Source organism: Hermetia illucens, chromosome 4, assembly GCF_905115235.1.
Source record: "Hermetia illucens chromosome 4, iHerIll2.2.curated.20191125, whole genome shotgun sequence".
NCBI lineage: Eukaryota > Metazoa > Arthropoda > Insecta > Diptera > Stratiomyidae > Hermetia > Hermetia illucens.
The window spans coordinates 155,161,667-155,179,130 of NC_051852.1; the positions used below are offsets into that span (position 1 = coordinate 155,161,667).

At 45.0% G+C, this 17,464-nt stretch overlaps 1 protein-coding gene across 3 annotated transcripts in view; it reads right to left on the minus strand.

Moving 5' to 3' along the window:
• Nucleotides 1–15,411, minus strand: part of LOC119656178 (prominin-1-A) — a 50,125-nt gene extending 34,714 nt beyond the window's left edge. For 2 of the 3 annotated variants that reach the window (XM_038062526.1, XM_038062524.1), the window contains exons 1-2: nucleotides 14,702–14,968; nucleotides 6,487–6,752 (exon numbers count right to left, since the gene is read on the minus strand). In XM_038062526.1, the coding sequence (XP_037918454.1) occupies nucleotides 6,487–6,489 (3 nt within the window). In that variant the 5' untranslated portion in view covers nucleotides 6,490–6,752; nucleotides 14,702–14,968. Of the gene's footprint in view, nucleotides 1–6,486; nucleotides 6,753–14,701; nucleotides 14,969–14,994 lie in introns of those variants that run through there. The other variant, XM_038062525.1, reaches the window with a different exon arrangement.
• Between the last annotated feature and the right edge of the window lie 2,053 nt (nucleotides 15,412–17,464).

Sequence of the window (17,464 nt, forward strand, 5' to 3'; positions counted from 1 at the left end):
AAAAAGGTCGTTGGACTTATAGGTTGATCTCTTCCATCAGGGATTGGCTGGAGAGAAAGCATGGGGGGATCAATTATAATCTTACCAAGTTTTTCACCGGCCATAGAGGATACTGTCAATACCTGTACAGGTTTAAATTGGAACCGGACCTAATTGTCCAAACTGCGACGGGGTTCCAGGGGACCCAGCGCACGCGGTTTTAGTGGGTGAAAATCTCACACTCTGGCGTGCCCAGGTCAGAGTCTTTTGAAGATTTCCACCTCGTTAAAAAAAAAAAAGACAGACAGACGGGCAGACAGACAGTCGGTAAACCGATTTTAATAAGGTTTTGTGTTTACACAACAGAGCTGGGACCACTTAAAGAGGGGTCGTTGGACATACAAGTTGATCCCTGCCGTCAGGGAGTGGCGAAAGAAAAAGCATGGGGGGGACAAATAAAACGTCACCCAGTTTCCCACAGACGCGGATACCCTCGGTGCCTGGACAGGTTTAAATTGGACAGTTAACCTGATTGTCCAATGCAATGGGATCGGGAAGAGTATATCACATGGATTCGTCTAATGCCAGAGGTTTGTGGAAAAAAGCAAAACCCTAGAGGAAATTCTAGGTATAATGCTATCACCGCAGAATTTTGTCTGGAGCATGCTTGGATGATTAGGATGCCAGTCAACTTTATTATCGTGGCGATCCAGGGTAAATTGTAGAATATGGAATAAGTCATGGAGACGTCTAGCTGAAGTGAACCTAATCCGCCCCGTGATGGTGGTTTCACGAGGGAGGGAGGTGAGTCCTTCCATCTCCTTGAAGGTGGAAACTACATTAGAAGGTTTTCAGAATTGATTTTTTTATTGCATTGATCGTTAGCTTAGCTATTAAAAACGTTAGCTTAGCTGTAAAAGTTCAAAGGAAATTCGTGTTCCTTTAGATTTTATGAGCGTAGAACGTAGTGGGGCATTCACAAATGACATGCTCGTCTCCGGATGGCATTACCAACCAGATAGATCTCATTATGAAAAAATGGTCACACAGCATCCTCGGATGGGATGAGATAATATAAGACTCGCGAAATAAAAACCAACCCGCAACATTTCAAAAATTTGAGGTTGGAAAACTAAGAAACTCAAAAATGGTTCAATAATGGAAGAACACAAGGCAAAACTGGTACAATAATTAGGTCCTGCGACATGTGATTTCGCCCAGGGCAGAGGCAACTTATCAGACCCTTCCTGACTTCTGCCCTGGGAACAGTAGATCAATTTCCTTCCTTATATCAATTTAAAAACACGATATATGTATGTATGGATTATAACCAGGACAAAATCATCCTATAGAACTCAGGCCTAAACTTGGCTAGCTAAATTTGATTTTGTTTAGGAAACTGAAGGAGTCCTGAGCCCGCTAGTCACCCGATGGTACACTGAACCAATTGGGAAGCAACTTTCTTCCACGGTTATGGTCCGTGGACCCTTCAGTCTTGGACAATCATTAAGGTGCTGTTAAAACGCTGAAAACTTGGATTTACATACAGAAGCATCAATTGAGGCTTTTCATTTGTCATCTCGTGCGGATATATGAAGAAAAAGTATATTACTTCTCCTCTCCTCTGCCCACGGGGTAAAAATGGCTATAGGAAGGCCATCCAGGACACTGAACCAATATGGATAAAGAGATAAGTCTTGGAGCTCTTATCCCGGCGGGGAGTTGGTAGCCATTACTCAACGTCAATGCTTAGGTGGTGGATAACTTGGCCCCCATGACATCCTATGCTAGAAGAAGTTAGAAACCCAGATAGCCTAACATTGCTTCCTAAAGCACCCATAACAAAGGTACCAAAGAACGCGTTCAGACGAAAACGGCGGGCGTCACAAGCCGTAATGACATGTAAGGACGAGGACACATGAGGCTCTTCAGAATTGAAAGTTGGACCCACTCAAGATTTCAGTGACTATCTTGGAGAGTGGACACCTGGGTCAAAGAAGCTCTAGTAAATCAAAATGAGCGGAAGCGGGAAGAACGTTGGATATGGACTTTTCCTCCAAGCAGAAGAAAAATCATTTTATTTGTCACTGCACCTGCTGTTCTTGCGGATCGTACGAAAAACCTAGTACTCTGGGACCTTCCTCAGAGAGGGGAAGAAGGGAATGGTTGTTAAGACTCCAAAGAAGGGGACTCGTTCTGAGTATGACCACAGCTCAAATAATCCTGGAATCGCATCAAAGAACATCTCGAAAACTTCATTGACTGAGATCAGGTTGGTTTCCACCTCAGATTTCTCCTCATTAACCACATCACCACCTCGCGGACAATTTTGGAAGTGTTTGGCGTTTAGATTTTTGCTTCACTTGCACTTCCTCGGTTTCGAGAAACATTTCGATAGCGTGGACAGGGAGTGTATCTGGAGCGCTCTACACAGCACCGGCATTCCGGAGAAACTAATAGTCATTATAAGAGTGACATATGATGGCGCAGAATGTCACGTGCTACACCAAGTTGAAATCTCAGAGGAATTTGAGGTTTAAAGCGGAGTCCGTTAAGGTTCTATCCTATCATCAGTACTATTTCTTTTCGTAATCGCTGACGTTGTTGCCTTGTCCAGGGACGTGGAATAATTCAATGGACAATGACATCTTTTCTCAAACACCTCGACTGTGCTGATAACGTCTGTTTGCTCTCTTATCTTGTCCAAATGGCTCTGGATTTAGAAAGAGAGGCAAGTAGAGTTGGATTGAAAATAAACTCGAAAAAATTGAGGTTCTCAGTCTGATGGGTCATCGCACTCCCCATATCCGCATTAATGGGCAGAGCATCGAAAGCATCGAACAATTTAACAGCGCTAGGTCCGCTTTCGCTACACTGTCTGAAATCTGGAAATACAGTTACTTCCAAAGCAAGATCAAGTTGAGACTGCGTTCTGCTAGGATCCTTTCTATTTAGTTACGCGGGGGTAGCACATAATAAGTGAGCTCCACTGTTAAAAGCGACAAGCCTTCATCAGCACCTGTTTGCGCGGTGTCATCAGAGTGCATTGACCTGACACTATTTCAAACGAAGAACTTGGTCGACGCGCAGGCCTGGGACTTGGGACAGTGTAATCGGAAGGCGGAAGTGCCAGTTGATAGGTTATACATTAAGGACGGGCAGCAATTGTGTTGTGGGCTAGCCATGCAGTGGAATCCACTCTTCCAATATGGCCGGCGAATCGGGCGCCCAAAGGGCATCTAATGCAGAACAATAGAGGAGGAGTGCCGGTGTCTCGGGTACCAAGGAGGCTTCACTTCGAGCAAATCAGCAACAGATCAGATGTTCTCTCTGCGACAAGCGATGGAAAAACTGTTGGAATATGGACATCAGTTGCACCATCTTTTCGTCGACACTAAGGTCGCCTATGATAGCGTAGCCAGGGTAAACACGTAGGTACACGATTATGAGAGAATTCGGTATCCCGAAGAAATTTATAACACTGACTTGGCTGACCCTGACCAATATGCGAGGCCAGATAAAAGCAGCAGGATCACTTCCGAGACCATTCGACACCAGCAACGGTCTAAGACAAGGCCTATCATGCGTCCTCTTTAATCTGGCGCTGGAGGAAGTGATTCGCGATGCAGATGTAAATGCGAGAGGCACATTCCTCTTCAAATCCACTCACCACTGGCTTATGCTGTCGATATTGATATCATGGGAAGAACAACCCGAGATGTACAGTCTTCCTTCATCAGACGAAGTACATGGTGGTAACGTCAGCACCAAAAACCAAAGAATGAATAACATCGAATGGCACTGGTGAAACGAAAATAATAAAGACAGGAGACTACAACTTTCACACACAACCGATAACAGCTATGACGAAAAAATCCGCGCCCGGTTGTTGGCAGCCAACAGAGCCTATTTCAGCTTACCAAAACTGTTTCGCTCGAAACGTCTCAACATAGGGTCAAAGCTCTTACTGTACAAGACTATAATATTGCCAGTCCTTATGTGTTCCTCGGAGTCTGCCTGAGATAGAGCAATGTCGTAAGTTAGAACCCCAGACAGCTTTTAGGGATATCGGACCTTGGCGCAAAACCGGTGTGTCTGGAGTTCCTTATTAAGGCAGGCCTAGATCGGATACCGGCTGTTGCGCCGTTGATGATGATGACACCGATGAGCATATCGATGATAAGCAATCAGATTGACGACTTTGCGGTCAGCAGTAAATTTTGGGGTTGTCTTCTGAATGTGCGTAACAACAGAGAGGCTGATGGTCGTTTACATTCATTTACCTGTTACGTCCGCCACTTCTCACAGGCTTTGAGACCAAGGACTTCAGGGTTAAATGTCCGGTTGTACGATCCATCTGTTGCTTGACAGTGCCAGAGCTATCTTGCTGATTGGACGGCAGATCTTTTTTGAAAATCTCTCTGAGAATATCGCTGCGAGTGATGGCACTTTACCACGGTTCTTCACCGGATGACGTCCGGTGAGCTTCCTACCTTTGTGGATGAAATGGCTGATCACCGTAACATGCGGTTAGGGACTGTTCTTCCAAGCAGAAGTGAAATCATTTCGGCCATCAATGCAGCCAAGTGGAGAAAATGTACTTAGTTCGACGATCTCTTCGCAAAGTTATTTATCGCTACACCTTCAGTTTCTGTAGATCTACTAATTCCACTCGTATGAAAAACCCTGTAATCCCAAAGATTGGAAGAAGGGGATGATCGTTAAGATTCTAAAGAGGGGAACTCGTTTTGTACATGACAATTGAAGGGTATCTGCGTGCTTCCTGATCTTGTAAAGATAATTGCTAAAATAATCCTGGATGGCATCAAAGAACATCTCGAAAGTTTGATCGACAGAGAGTAGGCTGGTTTCCGCCTTAGGTCCTCCTACATTGACCACACATGTTTCGCTTAGAGTACTGCTCTGACGATATGGTACCGACGATAGCAGGAAAGGTGCCAAGGTTGGCATTGTAACCGATCACATTAAGTGGGTCCGATTCTTTCTCTGATCGACTTTTGAGAAACACCGAATGGGACGAACCTTTGAGTAAGTGGAAGCAAGGATAGAAATGGTCGGGAAATGGTTGATGCACTCGAAAATTCATTCCCAATGTCTAGTTCTAAGCGCAGAAAAAACATGGTTAGGTAAACTAAAATTTTATCTTACGAGGTATGGCGGAACTAGGCAGTTAACTTAACTACCTCAGCTGTGAGGGATCTCAAAGGATACCATGTCTTGCTCTGTTGTCTTAGATTCATGGAGAAAAGGAAGAGTCTGAAAGAGACATTAGGAAGGACGGGGAACTGCGATGTAGTCAACCACATGGCGGACGGATTCAATATATGCTGGGAGATCCAGAAGAGACCAAGGAGCCGCTTAGGCGAATGCAGTCGATGCGTGAATGGAGACTGAGTTGGACTTAAGTTCATCCTGCGAAGTAATACTTGACGGAGTTTCCGCGGTTTTAGTTGTTAGAAATCCCACATTCTGGTGACATAAAGGAGCTGGGGCTTTTCGGAGATAACCACGAGAAGGATTAGCTTTCTTGTCTTATAAGTCCGTATTATCTAAATTTCTAAATAATCCTCAATGGATCCCTCGCTTTACAAATACTTTTCAATGTTATTGTAGTCAATGGCCACGTATGCCTTGACACCCGGTTGCACAATAGGAGTATGTAGACGATCCTGGCCATAAGAGTCAGCTTTAAGTACACATACGAGTACCTATTCGAATCTTTTCAGAGCTGTCCGTCTAACTTCAATAAAATAGAAAATGTTGAATTGATAGTCTAAAAAGGACACGCGATAAATGACAAGACATTCCGCCCAAGCGAAGAGGGTTTACGCTCGATAAGGAAAATTGCAACACTTAAAGGATATTTGACGAATGAATTTAGGATTCAAGAGTGGTTTTGAACGTGCGGTTCTCTCCTAGTTGGACAATTGTATTGTTCGTGGGGTTTTTTCTCTCGTGAACATTTGGGGAATTGCTTGACCCGGTTGATTTTTGATGGGTATCCAAGGGTAGGGTTGTGTCTGAGGGTGCTTGAGGTTCTGGGGGTACGATATACTTTCGAAAGGACGAACATACACTTTGGCGTTGACATGGTAAGTGGGTTTATTAGTGAGGCTTTCGTAAGGAGATTTTGCATTGATTGGATTGAATTAGGATGTATTAACAGTTCAGAGGGATTCTCCTTGAAAATCAGATCATAGGGTTGAAATTGGTAATTGGGGAAACCTTTTCTGAAAAGGGGGTAAGATACCTGAAAGGAATGCATGATTTTATTAGAGGAATCTGTTTAACTTCACATATTTGCCCCAGTTTCGAGATGTCTGGTAGGTATACCGGATTTGGTAAAGGGTCTGATTTAGGTCAAACCAAATGAGTTTTAAAAAAATCTTTATATATGTAAAAGGAAACCAAGGGTATATTAAGGTTCTGAGGACGAGATACAACTAAAAAGGATATGCAGGAATAAGTAAAAAATTGTCAACTCACCATTTTAATATAATAATGACTCCTAAAATCTGTCGTTGTGCCAGTTAGCTCATTGTACTTGTACGTTTTTATCTGTCAGTATCAGACCCGTAAGCACGCACTTTTCATCATATTTTGTCACTCCGTGGTGCTAAGCTCCTTCACTAATTAACTTAAGAGTTTTTCTATTTCCGCGAACATTACTATCGACATTTCACATGACTAATGTTCATAATCCGTTTTTGTTTGGAGTCACTCAGAGACTTTGTTTCGACCTGGTTGCACCTCTGAACGTATTAAAAGATAAACTAATGTTCATATGCATACATAATTAGATAAGATACTTTAGAATAATAAACGAAAACGACTGTATTGAATACGACGCAAGAGTGACATGATTATCTAGGTTAGGCCTGGTTTACTCCCTTAGGGAAAAAATGAAGGAAGAGTCACTTTTCGAACGTGGACGGGCTTTTTTCTGCTACTTTTCCGTGTTAGTCATCCATCCTAGCTTGCCACCCCTCTCTAGGAAGACAAGGGATAGAATCACTGACTTGAACATAAAAGAATATTTACAACACGGAGAATTAGAACGTACTATATCTCCAATCCACATGTTAGGCCCCGTCTGCAGGCTGTGAAATTCGAACCGAACAAGTTAATTAGAGGAATCGGAAACGAAATGGCATGACAATATTGGGGTCGTTTAATTGAGCCCATCGCAGGTGGCCATATGTATTCTCGGGTAATTTGTATGGGGGTAGCATATGGGGCGTCTGCAAGCAGATGTTCAAAGTGGCAATATAACTATTTGGAGGAGCCTTTCTGGTTTTCGAAGAATTATTACCTTTGCCAATGTATCGATTGTGTTGCCTCTTCCTTGGATTCTGCGGTAATTCCATGAATGCACTCCTACTCACTTGAATGCATATAAATTTTGAGTGGAGGCGGTTTAATGGGTTTGCCGTTTTCACCTTGCAGGATGCAACTATTAATGTGCATTCTGAGGATAATAGTGCACGCGAAAAGGAAAATTATGGAGAGGCTGTAGATAAAGATATATTTGGGGATAAATTATGTGGAATTCCTGCAACCGGAAAGATGCTTGCCTGGGGGTTGAAAGGTGGGATGGTAGCTTAGCGATAGGCTAAGCGGTAAGCCTCAGGGGTCGCGAATGATCCTTAACGGGTCGCTTACGATACGGGGAGTGCTCGAGCAAGTAGTTCTGACCCCCTGGCTGGCAGTAGCCTTGAGAAAGTTTCTCGGTGAAGAGCGAACTGCAAATGACCGATACACACTGGGAGACCCCTGAGCCGTCGCCATAGAGTTGTCGATGGGGTGATCTGAGCCTAGCCTGCCAAGGTGGTAGTTGTGACGTGTATCAGGAGCCAGCCTTTCGGCACCTTGGTCGGGTAGTGTGCATTAATCCGGTATTAGTAGACCGCTTTGCCCCGAGCGAACGCTGATCCGTGCGTGAGTTCCGGGATCAGCTAATCGTAGGTTAGGCCTCAGGGAACTAAGGTAGGTGTTTTTTCCCCGTGGGTATACCCGTTCCTGACTATTTCGGCTCGCTCCCTTGCACACGATGCGTTGGTAAACAAGTTAAATGGCGAACAAAAACAAAATAAAACGAGGAGATAGTGGAAGTGGAGAGTGAGGTGTCTGCGATTATTCGCAGCACGAAAATGCGCCTTTCTCCCAAGCGCTCAGCGAAGAACGCAACAAGGGCTGAAATACCCAATGAGCCATCGGGACGTGCAGACGGAGAGAAGGACTCTCAAAGTGATGCGGCGCCTGCAACGGAGACAGGAACTCAGATCATACCACGCAGTGTTAGAATTGCGGAAAGAGGCACAGTGAAAACTGCTGAAACTAACCAAAGGGTGCTGGGAGTCCTAAGTCCGCACCCACTTGATGACGGACCGGACTACTTGGGAAGCAACTTACTTCCTCTTTGGTAGTCCACGGACTGCCCTTTTTGGAATTGAACCCAAATTGCAAAAAAAGAAGGAAAAACTGACTGACGGTTTCATCCAGGGCAGAGGCAACTCATCAGACGCTGCCTTACCTCTGCTCTGGGAGCAACGTGACCGAAAGTAACGACATATGGAAATCGCTCCACTTAAATATTATATAATCGCAAACACGTAATGGGTACGAATTATATTCAAGTGAAATCCGTCATAAGTCCAGACCTAAACCAGGCCGAAGTAAATTTTTTGTTGAGGATGCTGGGAGTTACGTGTTTGCGATTATATTTAAGTGGCGCGATTTCCATCTGTCGTTACTTTCGGTCCCGCTGCTCTCAGGACAGAGGTTAGACAGCGTCTGATGAGTTGCCTCTGCCTTGGACGAAACCGTCAGTCAGTTTTTTCGTTCTTTTTTAACCAAAGGGTTTTGAATATAAACCGGGTGGGAGGGCTGTCGACTATTCTGGCGCAAGGTGAAGAGGCGCGGCATTTGTGAAGCGCATGCGATCTGCGACGTTCTTCCAGTAAAACGTAAGCAAAGGGGTGAAAAACAGGCCAATGAAACTGGAGGAGCTCCTGGGTAGGATTTCATATTATAGGCGGACATGGAGAATAAGAGAAAACCTGCAGGAAGCAGAAACAACCGCGCCTCCCGACGAGAACACTACGAGTACCAAGCGGATCACAGAGAGCCTAATGTTGAGCGAACTGGGGAAAAAACGAAAGGGGGAAGGAACATTGAAGGGGACTTCACTCAGGTCTCCAGGGGTCAAAAGAAGAAGGCGAAGAGGAACAAGAGGCAACAACGCGTCGCGCCAACAGAAAAACGTCTTTCCAAAATTAGGGCGGATACGAAGGACGGAGCGCAAAAAGAAAAGGTGTGGAGATGAAGCAGGACTAGACGCCAGCTCTGCTTATTAAGCCAACGGAGGGCAAGACTTTTGCGGAAGTCCTCAATGAAATCCGCTGCTAGATTAAACCCGAAGATAACGGAGCGGAAGTGTCTTTCATTCGTAAAACGAATGGTGGTGGAGTCCTAGTCGAACTAGGCCCGAAGACAATAAATAAAGTTACGTTCTGTGAAGTAGTCAAGGAGCTTCTGGAAGAACAAGCTTTGGTTTCTAGCCTGGAACCCACCTGTTCTCTGGAAATCCGAGACCATGACCATGACTGATGTAGAAGAGGCCATCAAACACGAATGTCCGGAGGTAATCAATGTCCCGATTGGTAGCACCTCTGCGAAGTCCCGAGGCCAAAAACTCGCTGAGGTGGAAGTTGCCGAGCAATACACAAGGATGTTTCTGAACCGTGGGAAAATAAGAATTGGTTGGGTAATGTGTAGGATACAAATCTGGGCGCCCCAACCAAATGTTACAAATGTTTGGATTATGGGCACACATCTGCAACCGGTCGGCGACCTGATAGAAGGGCAACATACCGTAAAGGTGGTCAGTCAGGCCATAAAGCGAACACCTCCAATGTACCCGAAAAGGAAAGCTGCGTCCTATGCAGGGACCGTGGCGCGACTTATGAGAATGTTGCGTACACTGCGGGCTCGGGGGGTGTCCAGTCTTCACAGTAGAATTGGAAAGAGCAAGGACGCGATCAACATGATTCGCATCCTGCAAGTCAATATGCATCGGAGTGCAACCGCTCAGAAGTTGTTAGTGCAGTTCGCTGCAGAGACCAAAGCTGATTTAGTACTCATCAGTGAGCAGTATCAAAACAAGAACCCAGTTTCATGGCACGCTGATATATCAGGTATCGCTGCCATATGGGTTCGAGACGGCACTTTCCTTGGAGTTCTTACCCAAGGCCGAGGGGACGGCTTTGTCTGGATTCGGTGTTCAGGGATAACGTTTTCCAGTATCTATCTTCCGCCGAATGAGACGACGCTGGAATTTCGACGCAGGCTTGATGCTTTGAAGGACGCTATCTTAGGATCTGATGGGCGGATTGCAGTCGGGGGTGACTTTAATGCTAGGACACTTGAATGGGGCATGCCTCGTAAAGACTCCAGAGAACAGGACTATTAGTTCTAAATACCGGATCCACCCCAACGTTCCGGCGTCTGGGCTGCGAGGAAAGCATTCCAGAAGTAACCTTCGCGTCGGAATCACTGGTACCGCTGGTGGACGGGTGGCGGGTTCTGGAAGACTTCTCGGCAAGCGACCATAAATACATTGCTTCCGAAGGGGTGGACACAAACTTTCGGTGTGTGCCACCCCGGCGCTCTTTCTGTACATGGAACGTCGCGAAAGTGAACACCGAAAGGTTTATCGCGCTGGAGGGTACTCCTGGGGGCGGTGGCGCTGCAATCGGCGCTGTCGTAAATTCAGTTATGAACCTGATAATGACGGCCTATGGAGCCTCCATCCGCAGGAGGGCATCGAGACGTGGCAAACCTTCTATGTGTGTTGGGCAGTGTCACAGGCTCCGCCGCTTAACACAACGTTTAAGCGGCCGGGAGGAGGCATACACCATAGTGGCGGAGTACAAACCGCACGAGAGCGCAGAGGACTGTTCACATTTCTTTATAAAAGAGTTGAAATAGGCAGTACTCTGTTTGAAAAGCAAGAAGGAGCCAGGACCGAATGGTATTTCAGTAGAGGTATACAAACTGGTTTTCCAACACCGGCCAGACCTACTGCTCGGCACATTCAACGCTTGCCTGAATTGCGTTGATCCACAAAGGGAAAGGCGACCCCGAGTTGCCGTCTTCATACCGCCCACTTTGTATGTTTGACACTGTTGGAAAATTGCTCGAAAAGATCACCAGAAGTAGACTCGCTGAAGCGATACGCGCTGCCGGAGATTTATCTCCCCAGCAGTTTGGTTTTAGAGCGGGAAGATCCACAATTGATGCTGTTATGCAAGTCGTGGACGCCGTTCGACGAGCAGAGGCACATAGCTGCCGAGCTCGACGGGTGGTGCTCCTCGTAACACTTGACATCAGAAACGCCTTTAATTCTGTAAAATGGAAAGACATTCTAGCACACTAGGCAATGCTTTCCACGTGCCGAACTATCTCTTACGGATATTAAGGAACTATCTGCGGAACCGCTGCCTGCTCTATGAAACGCTAGAGGATCAGAGGAGGACGGAGGTCACGTCGGGGGTAGCACAGGGATCCATCCTAGGGCCGGACCTCTGAAACGTTCCTTATGATAGTCTACTTAAACTCGACATGATAGAAGAGTCGCGCCTGGTCGGTTATGCAGACGATGTCGCGGCGCTTGATGCTGGACGCACTGTCCAACAGGCGCAAAGCAGACTCGGCATATTGATGCGACGAGTAAGCGGATGGATGATTATTTATGGTTTCAACCTTGCACTAGGAAAAACCTAAGTAGTCATCCTGACTAAAAAGGGGAGCAGTGAATAAAGCTGCAGCTGGAGTTTCGGCATTTAGTAGGCTAATGGCAGACATTGGGGGTTCTACATCTAGCAGGCGACGTTTCCTAATGAGTTCAATGCAGTCTGTCCTGCTCTATGGCGCAGAGGTATGGGCTGACGTTCTTGGCAAGGAAGTACATCGTAAACGTCTCGCGCAAGTACAGAGACGGAGAGCTTTGCGGGTGTTCTCTGCGTACCGTACTGCCTTTGAGCCGGTGGTGAGCCCCGTTGCCCTTCTTGCTAAGGAGCGTCAAGCCATATACAAGCGCAATTAAGAAGAGCCAAAGGAGGTGGTTGCTCGCTAGTGGCATTCTCTTGGCAAAATAAAACTAGTGGCAGATGGAAGGCGCGGCTCATCGGCGACTTAGGTGCGTGGCTGAATCGGAAGCATGGTAAGGCTGACTATTTCCTTACCCAGTTCTTAAGTAGACATGGATGTTTTCAGTCTTACCTACATAAGATTGGAAAGGCATGATCTCCGGATTGTGTGTTTTGCAATGGAGTTGTGGACGACGCTCATCACACTTTTTTTCTTGTTGAAGGTGGGATGGGATTCTTCAGTAGTTCTATTTAAACACAGGGATCTGTCTCCAGACAGCATTGTCGAGGAGATGCTGGGGAGTGCTGACAGGTAGAGTCGTGTTGTCAATTGCGTTTGGGTCCTTCTCGTTGCTAAGATGATAGAGTTCGACTGGTGGAGGAGCCGGATGGCAGGGGGTTCCTTGAACTGACAGTTCCCTTCCTCCTCTCCCCTCCCGTTGGTGAAAGGAACTCCCTGATTTGAAGGCTCCGCAAGTCGTGAGAGTTCGGGGAATAGCCCGAAGTAATGTGACAAACGGTTCCAAGCTAGCTCTCTGACGATGGGGAGGTGTTTAGTTGGTAGTCCGACGACGTACCGAATCGGAAGTCCAACACTCTGTGCGTAAATGCATTCACCTACCTTACACCAAAAAAGGAAAATTTAACAATCTAGGTTTTTGCGATGGGCTTCTCCATTTGCAGGGCACTGATGAGGCTGCCTTAAAGTGGCTCTAGCAAGCAATCCCGGCTTTGAGTTCCGGCGATCGGTCCAAGTTCACTATTGTGAACACTGAGCTGCGCAGGACATAACATGTCGGATGTTGGTTACCGGGCCCTCGAAGGAAGGCAGAGGACATCATCCGCATGCTCGGTGAACAGAACCCGGGCATGGACTTTGGACACTGGAGGGTGAATGCCAGGAAGGAGGAAGGAGGGTGAATATCAGAAATGACAATTCTACAAACGTGGAGGGTTTCAACTTGGCATTCGAACTGGACCAAAAGGGACTGAATGTACTCAGGGGAAGTCATCATATGGTGCTCCACTTTTTCCTAGATGGACTGAAATTCAATCATATCAGGAAACTGTAGAGCATCATCTCCATTTTGAGAACGAAGAACAATAATTGTCTTTGACTCACACAAAATAGAGTAAATTGCAGCATCTTCGGTGCGCTCTCCCACAATGGAGCTACCCGCGGAGGATAGTGCATACAGTGGCGAAACCCGCGTATAGGGGTTCGGACTGGTGAAGGGCCTACAGAGTGAATCCTACTTGGTAGTGACTTCTCCTATACCTTTTAAGGAACAGGCGTAAGAAAGGGAAGCCAGAGATGTGAACGGAACTGACTTGATGCCAGTTCGAGTGATCGAATCTATGCAGACCGAACATCTCAAACCAGTCAAGGTGCTAAGTGGGAAACGGACGTATACTCTACGGCATGAGATGAGACTTTTCGTGGATGAGGACATGGGAACTGCGGTACCTCCAAGTGCGCTTTTTAGAAATCAAACCCGAGGGGGTCAAGTCTCTGGCTAAAGCTTCCTCCTATCTTTTGGCAGTGAGACTGATATGTTTCTGGTGCAAGGGCCATGGGTTTAATTTAATAGAATCTGGTATTGGTTCAGTAAAGGGGGCTGGGATCTTCTACGATGAAAGATCTATAAGACCGAGAGCTTGTGTCCTGATGTCAAGACGGTTAGAGGGAATCATGCTAAGACAGTTCTGTTCCCAGGACATAGTTACGGATATCGTACAATATCAGATTAATGCGAGAGGAAAAACATCATAGTTGCCACCGCTTATCTACCCTATGAATCTTTTTATCATACACCGACGTAAGAACTAAGGGATCTGGTAGCGAATGTAAAAGTCAAGTGATCTCGAACTCTTAACAGATTATGACGTGAACCCTCAACATATGTACTGAGGAAGTAGGAAACGCTATCCATGAGGAGAGAAGCTATTTGATTTCGTCACTTCAGCTGGTCTTATGACTGCAAACGTAGGGTGCGCCCCTACGATCGTGGGACTGAGAATAAGCTACTTTTTTAATAAACAAAATTTAGTTATGGTATGAGCTGAGGTTTCAAATAGGGGACAGAATGAGGTTCAGGCGTCCCAAAGAAGGAATACAGTTTCTTTGAACCCCTTCATGGAGCATAGGAAGTCAACCATAGTCACCCAGCACTGAAGAATAGAAGAAGAAGATGAGTTGTTCCCGAAATGTCGGTATTTGTCAAATAAAAGTCACTACTATCGACGGAGATGGTGCTGCGTTTTAATCCCTTAACATTTTCGTTGGAAATATGCTTATGCAACAAGTCCATATTATTAAGAGCTATGTTATTGTGAAGAGCTGTATTCTTTTATTGTTCTTTTTGTGAAATACTTATTTCAAGCTGTATCTAAACAGGCAAAAGATATGCATATTATTTCATTCCATCCATCTGACACCTTCGATAATTTATGATATCTATGGCTTCTCTGCAGTCTGTTATGGTTGAATAACTTTAGTTTTGCTTGCATATTAATAATGCGTTATTTGTTTTAAATTAATTCCTGATTACCTGGGGAGAAATCCGTCGTTGGAGGATTTCAGATATTATATGTATATTAGATTATGACGGTTGGAGGAGATAGTCAAAGGCAAATAAGCCCTCAAGCCGGCTATGTGGGCTACGAAAATGTTCCAATAGAATGAAAATTTTAAATGAAGATGCTGCTATTGTAACAATTTCTTAACAAAGATCGGAAAAGATAATTTTTCCCACTATTTATTGTTTACTTATGGATGATACTTGAACACTGATTTATCTAAAAATTATCTAGTAAGACGCGATAATTGATATCGATTACGCACTATCAGATGAAGTTAGTTTCACTCTTTTGTTGGGGACCAAAGAAATTATTATTTTCTTTCACTGTATCTATTTATTTTTGTTTCCATTTATTTATTTTAATTTTTTTTTTATTATTAAGTAATAATAGTTATTTTCTGTGGAAATTCAATTTGAATCAATCTGGTTTTCACTACTGTTAAGGCTTTCCGAGGGTTTCGTAACCAACATTTTTCCAGTTCACTTCAATTTCAGAAATATTATTGCACCGATTTAGATAAAATTCTTTATAAATTAGATACTCAATTAAATAGACACTTTATCTTCAAAAAATTCATTCGAACTCATTTAACAAAACGCGGCGACTAAGAGGGAATATTTGACGAAGTCCCCAGAGGCATAGGTGCAATGAATTTAGATTGGCATTCTGTCCGTATGTGTGGGTCTGCAGCACGAAGAAATGGTCAAAGAACTAGAAACGCTAGTGAACCTCGTGAGTAGCAAAGTGGAAAACACCCCCAAGCCAGGAGAGGGTGTTAAATCGCTTTTATGTACATAACGCTGAAATGTGTAACGTATTGTTTTCTGGACAAGCTTACATTTCTCTTGTTGTCATACGAGGAGGACTCAAGCAGTGGAGAGGCTTCAAATCTGATTCTTTTCAAAGCAGGTGAAAAGTCGACTAACATGAAAAATATTTCAGTGTGTATTGATTTTCCCTTGTTTATATGTGATACTATTGGATTTAAATATGGGAGCATGAAGAAAGACCTCGGTTTGGAATTCACTTGATTTTTTTTACATTTCCACTGACGGATTGAGGATACATTAGCAAAGGAGTTGAATATTTGGAGAAAATCGAGACAGTTTGCCTCTCTTTCCAATGTTAAAGATAGTGTACTGTTAGGTAGGATCAATCCTTAATTGAGCGTGTATCAAAACAACTCATTACCTCGATTATCTAAGACGTTGAAACCATTACTTATGCCGGACTCTATAGGAAACATACTGGAAACTAAACTCCTGTAGTTTTCTTTAGGATAAGGGACCGAAAATCGTGACCGTATATTCCCTAAAGTTGCAAAATTTTCACGATCCTTTGGACAACAAATTTATCAGTCTTACAATTTTCAATTTCTCCATAGGTTTCCTTTAAAACTCGTAACTCTATCAATCTTCTGCTTTTCACAGTTTATCCTGGACTACTACGATCATGGAATTCATCCCAATCCTCCTGGCAAGCTACCATTCTCTGGACAAAATTTTCCGGTAATAGCACCTTACCTCCTTTATTTCATGAACCTAGGACATTGGGATGTGAAACTGGGTGAGATTATAAATGACTTCTCATGCTTTCTCTCCAGTCACTCTCCGATGGAAGGGATTAACCTGTAAAATTAACGACCCTTTTCTGACTGGTTCCATTGCAGTTGTCGCCTGCTTATGGATCTCTCCTTTTCGGCTTTTTTTCACCTGTGATAAGGGAGAAATATATCTGGTGTTATAAATGTTCATCTTTTCGGTTGCCAGGATGTCAAGCGACATCATTCCCGAGATGACTGCCTCCGTCTTTTCCTCCGTTAGTCCAGCGCTCTCTAGCTAAGCCTTAACAACATTGATTGCATCGCTTGAGTACGACTCAGCATCCTCGCGATGCCTGCGACCACAGCCAGTGCTATATCGTCGGCGTAACCGACCACCGTGGCCTTCTTCGGAACCGGAAGGTTAAGTACATCACTATATATGACGTTCCACAGTAATGGGCCCAGTACAGAGCCCTGTGGGACACCCGTGGAGACAATATAGTCCTTGGGTCCATCATTTCGTCCGCTGGCTTTACGGAACCATACTGCCTATCTGAAAGGCCCCCTTGGCTCTCGACGACTGGGAATAATCTATTATAAATTACAAGCACATTTCCCCCATAGTGCCTAGAAGACATATGGGTCTACAGGAAGACGGTTCTCCTGAACGTTTGCCAAACTTAGGCAGTAGCACCAACTTCTGCTGCTTCCATGGTGCAGGGAAGATACCCTCGGACATGGAAGTTTCGAACAGCTCCGCGAATATATATGTCATCCAGATTCTGGGCTTTGCTGTCGCCTATTCGACTGCAGATCTCCAACAGCTCATCTCTGGTGACTGGTAGAACCTGCGTCACATTCAAGGGGCACTGAAAGGTGTCAACACACCCCACTTTCCGGGGAAATAACCCCTGGATTATTTGCAACGAGAGCAAAGGGTACGCGATCTGCGGAGATGATCGGCCTCTGAATCGTCTACTCAATATTTTACAGGTGCCTCTCCACGGATTTATGTCCGCTCCGAACAGAGCTCCTTAAAACATTCCTTCTTACTCCGCTGGATGGCCAGCTTAAGGTTCTTGCGGGCTTCTCTATAGGCATGCTCCTTTTACCCATGATCGAGCTTACCTATTGCCCTCTGAGCCATTCGTCTGGCTATGTGGCAAATAGATCGAAGGCTGGCAAGTTC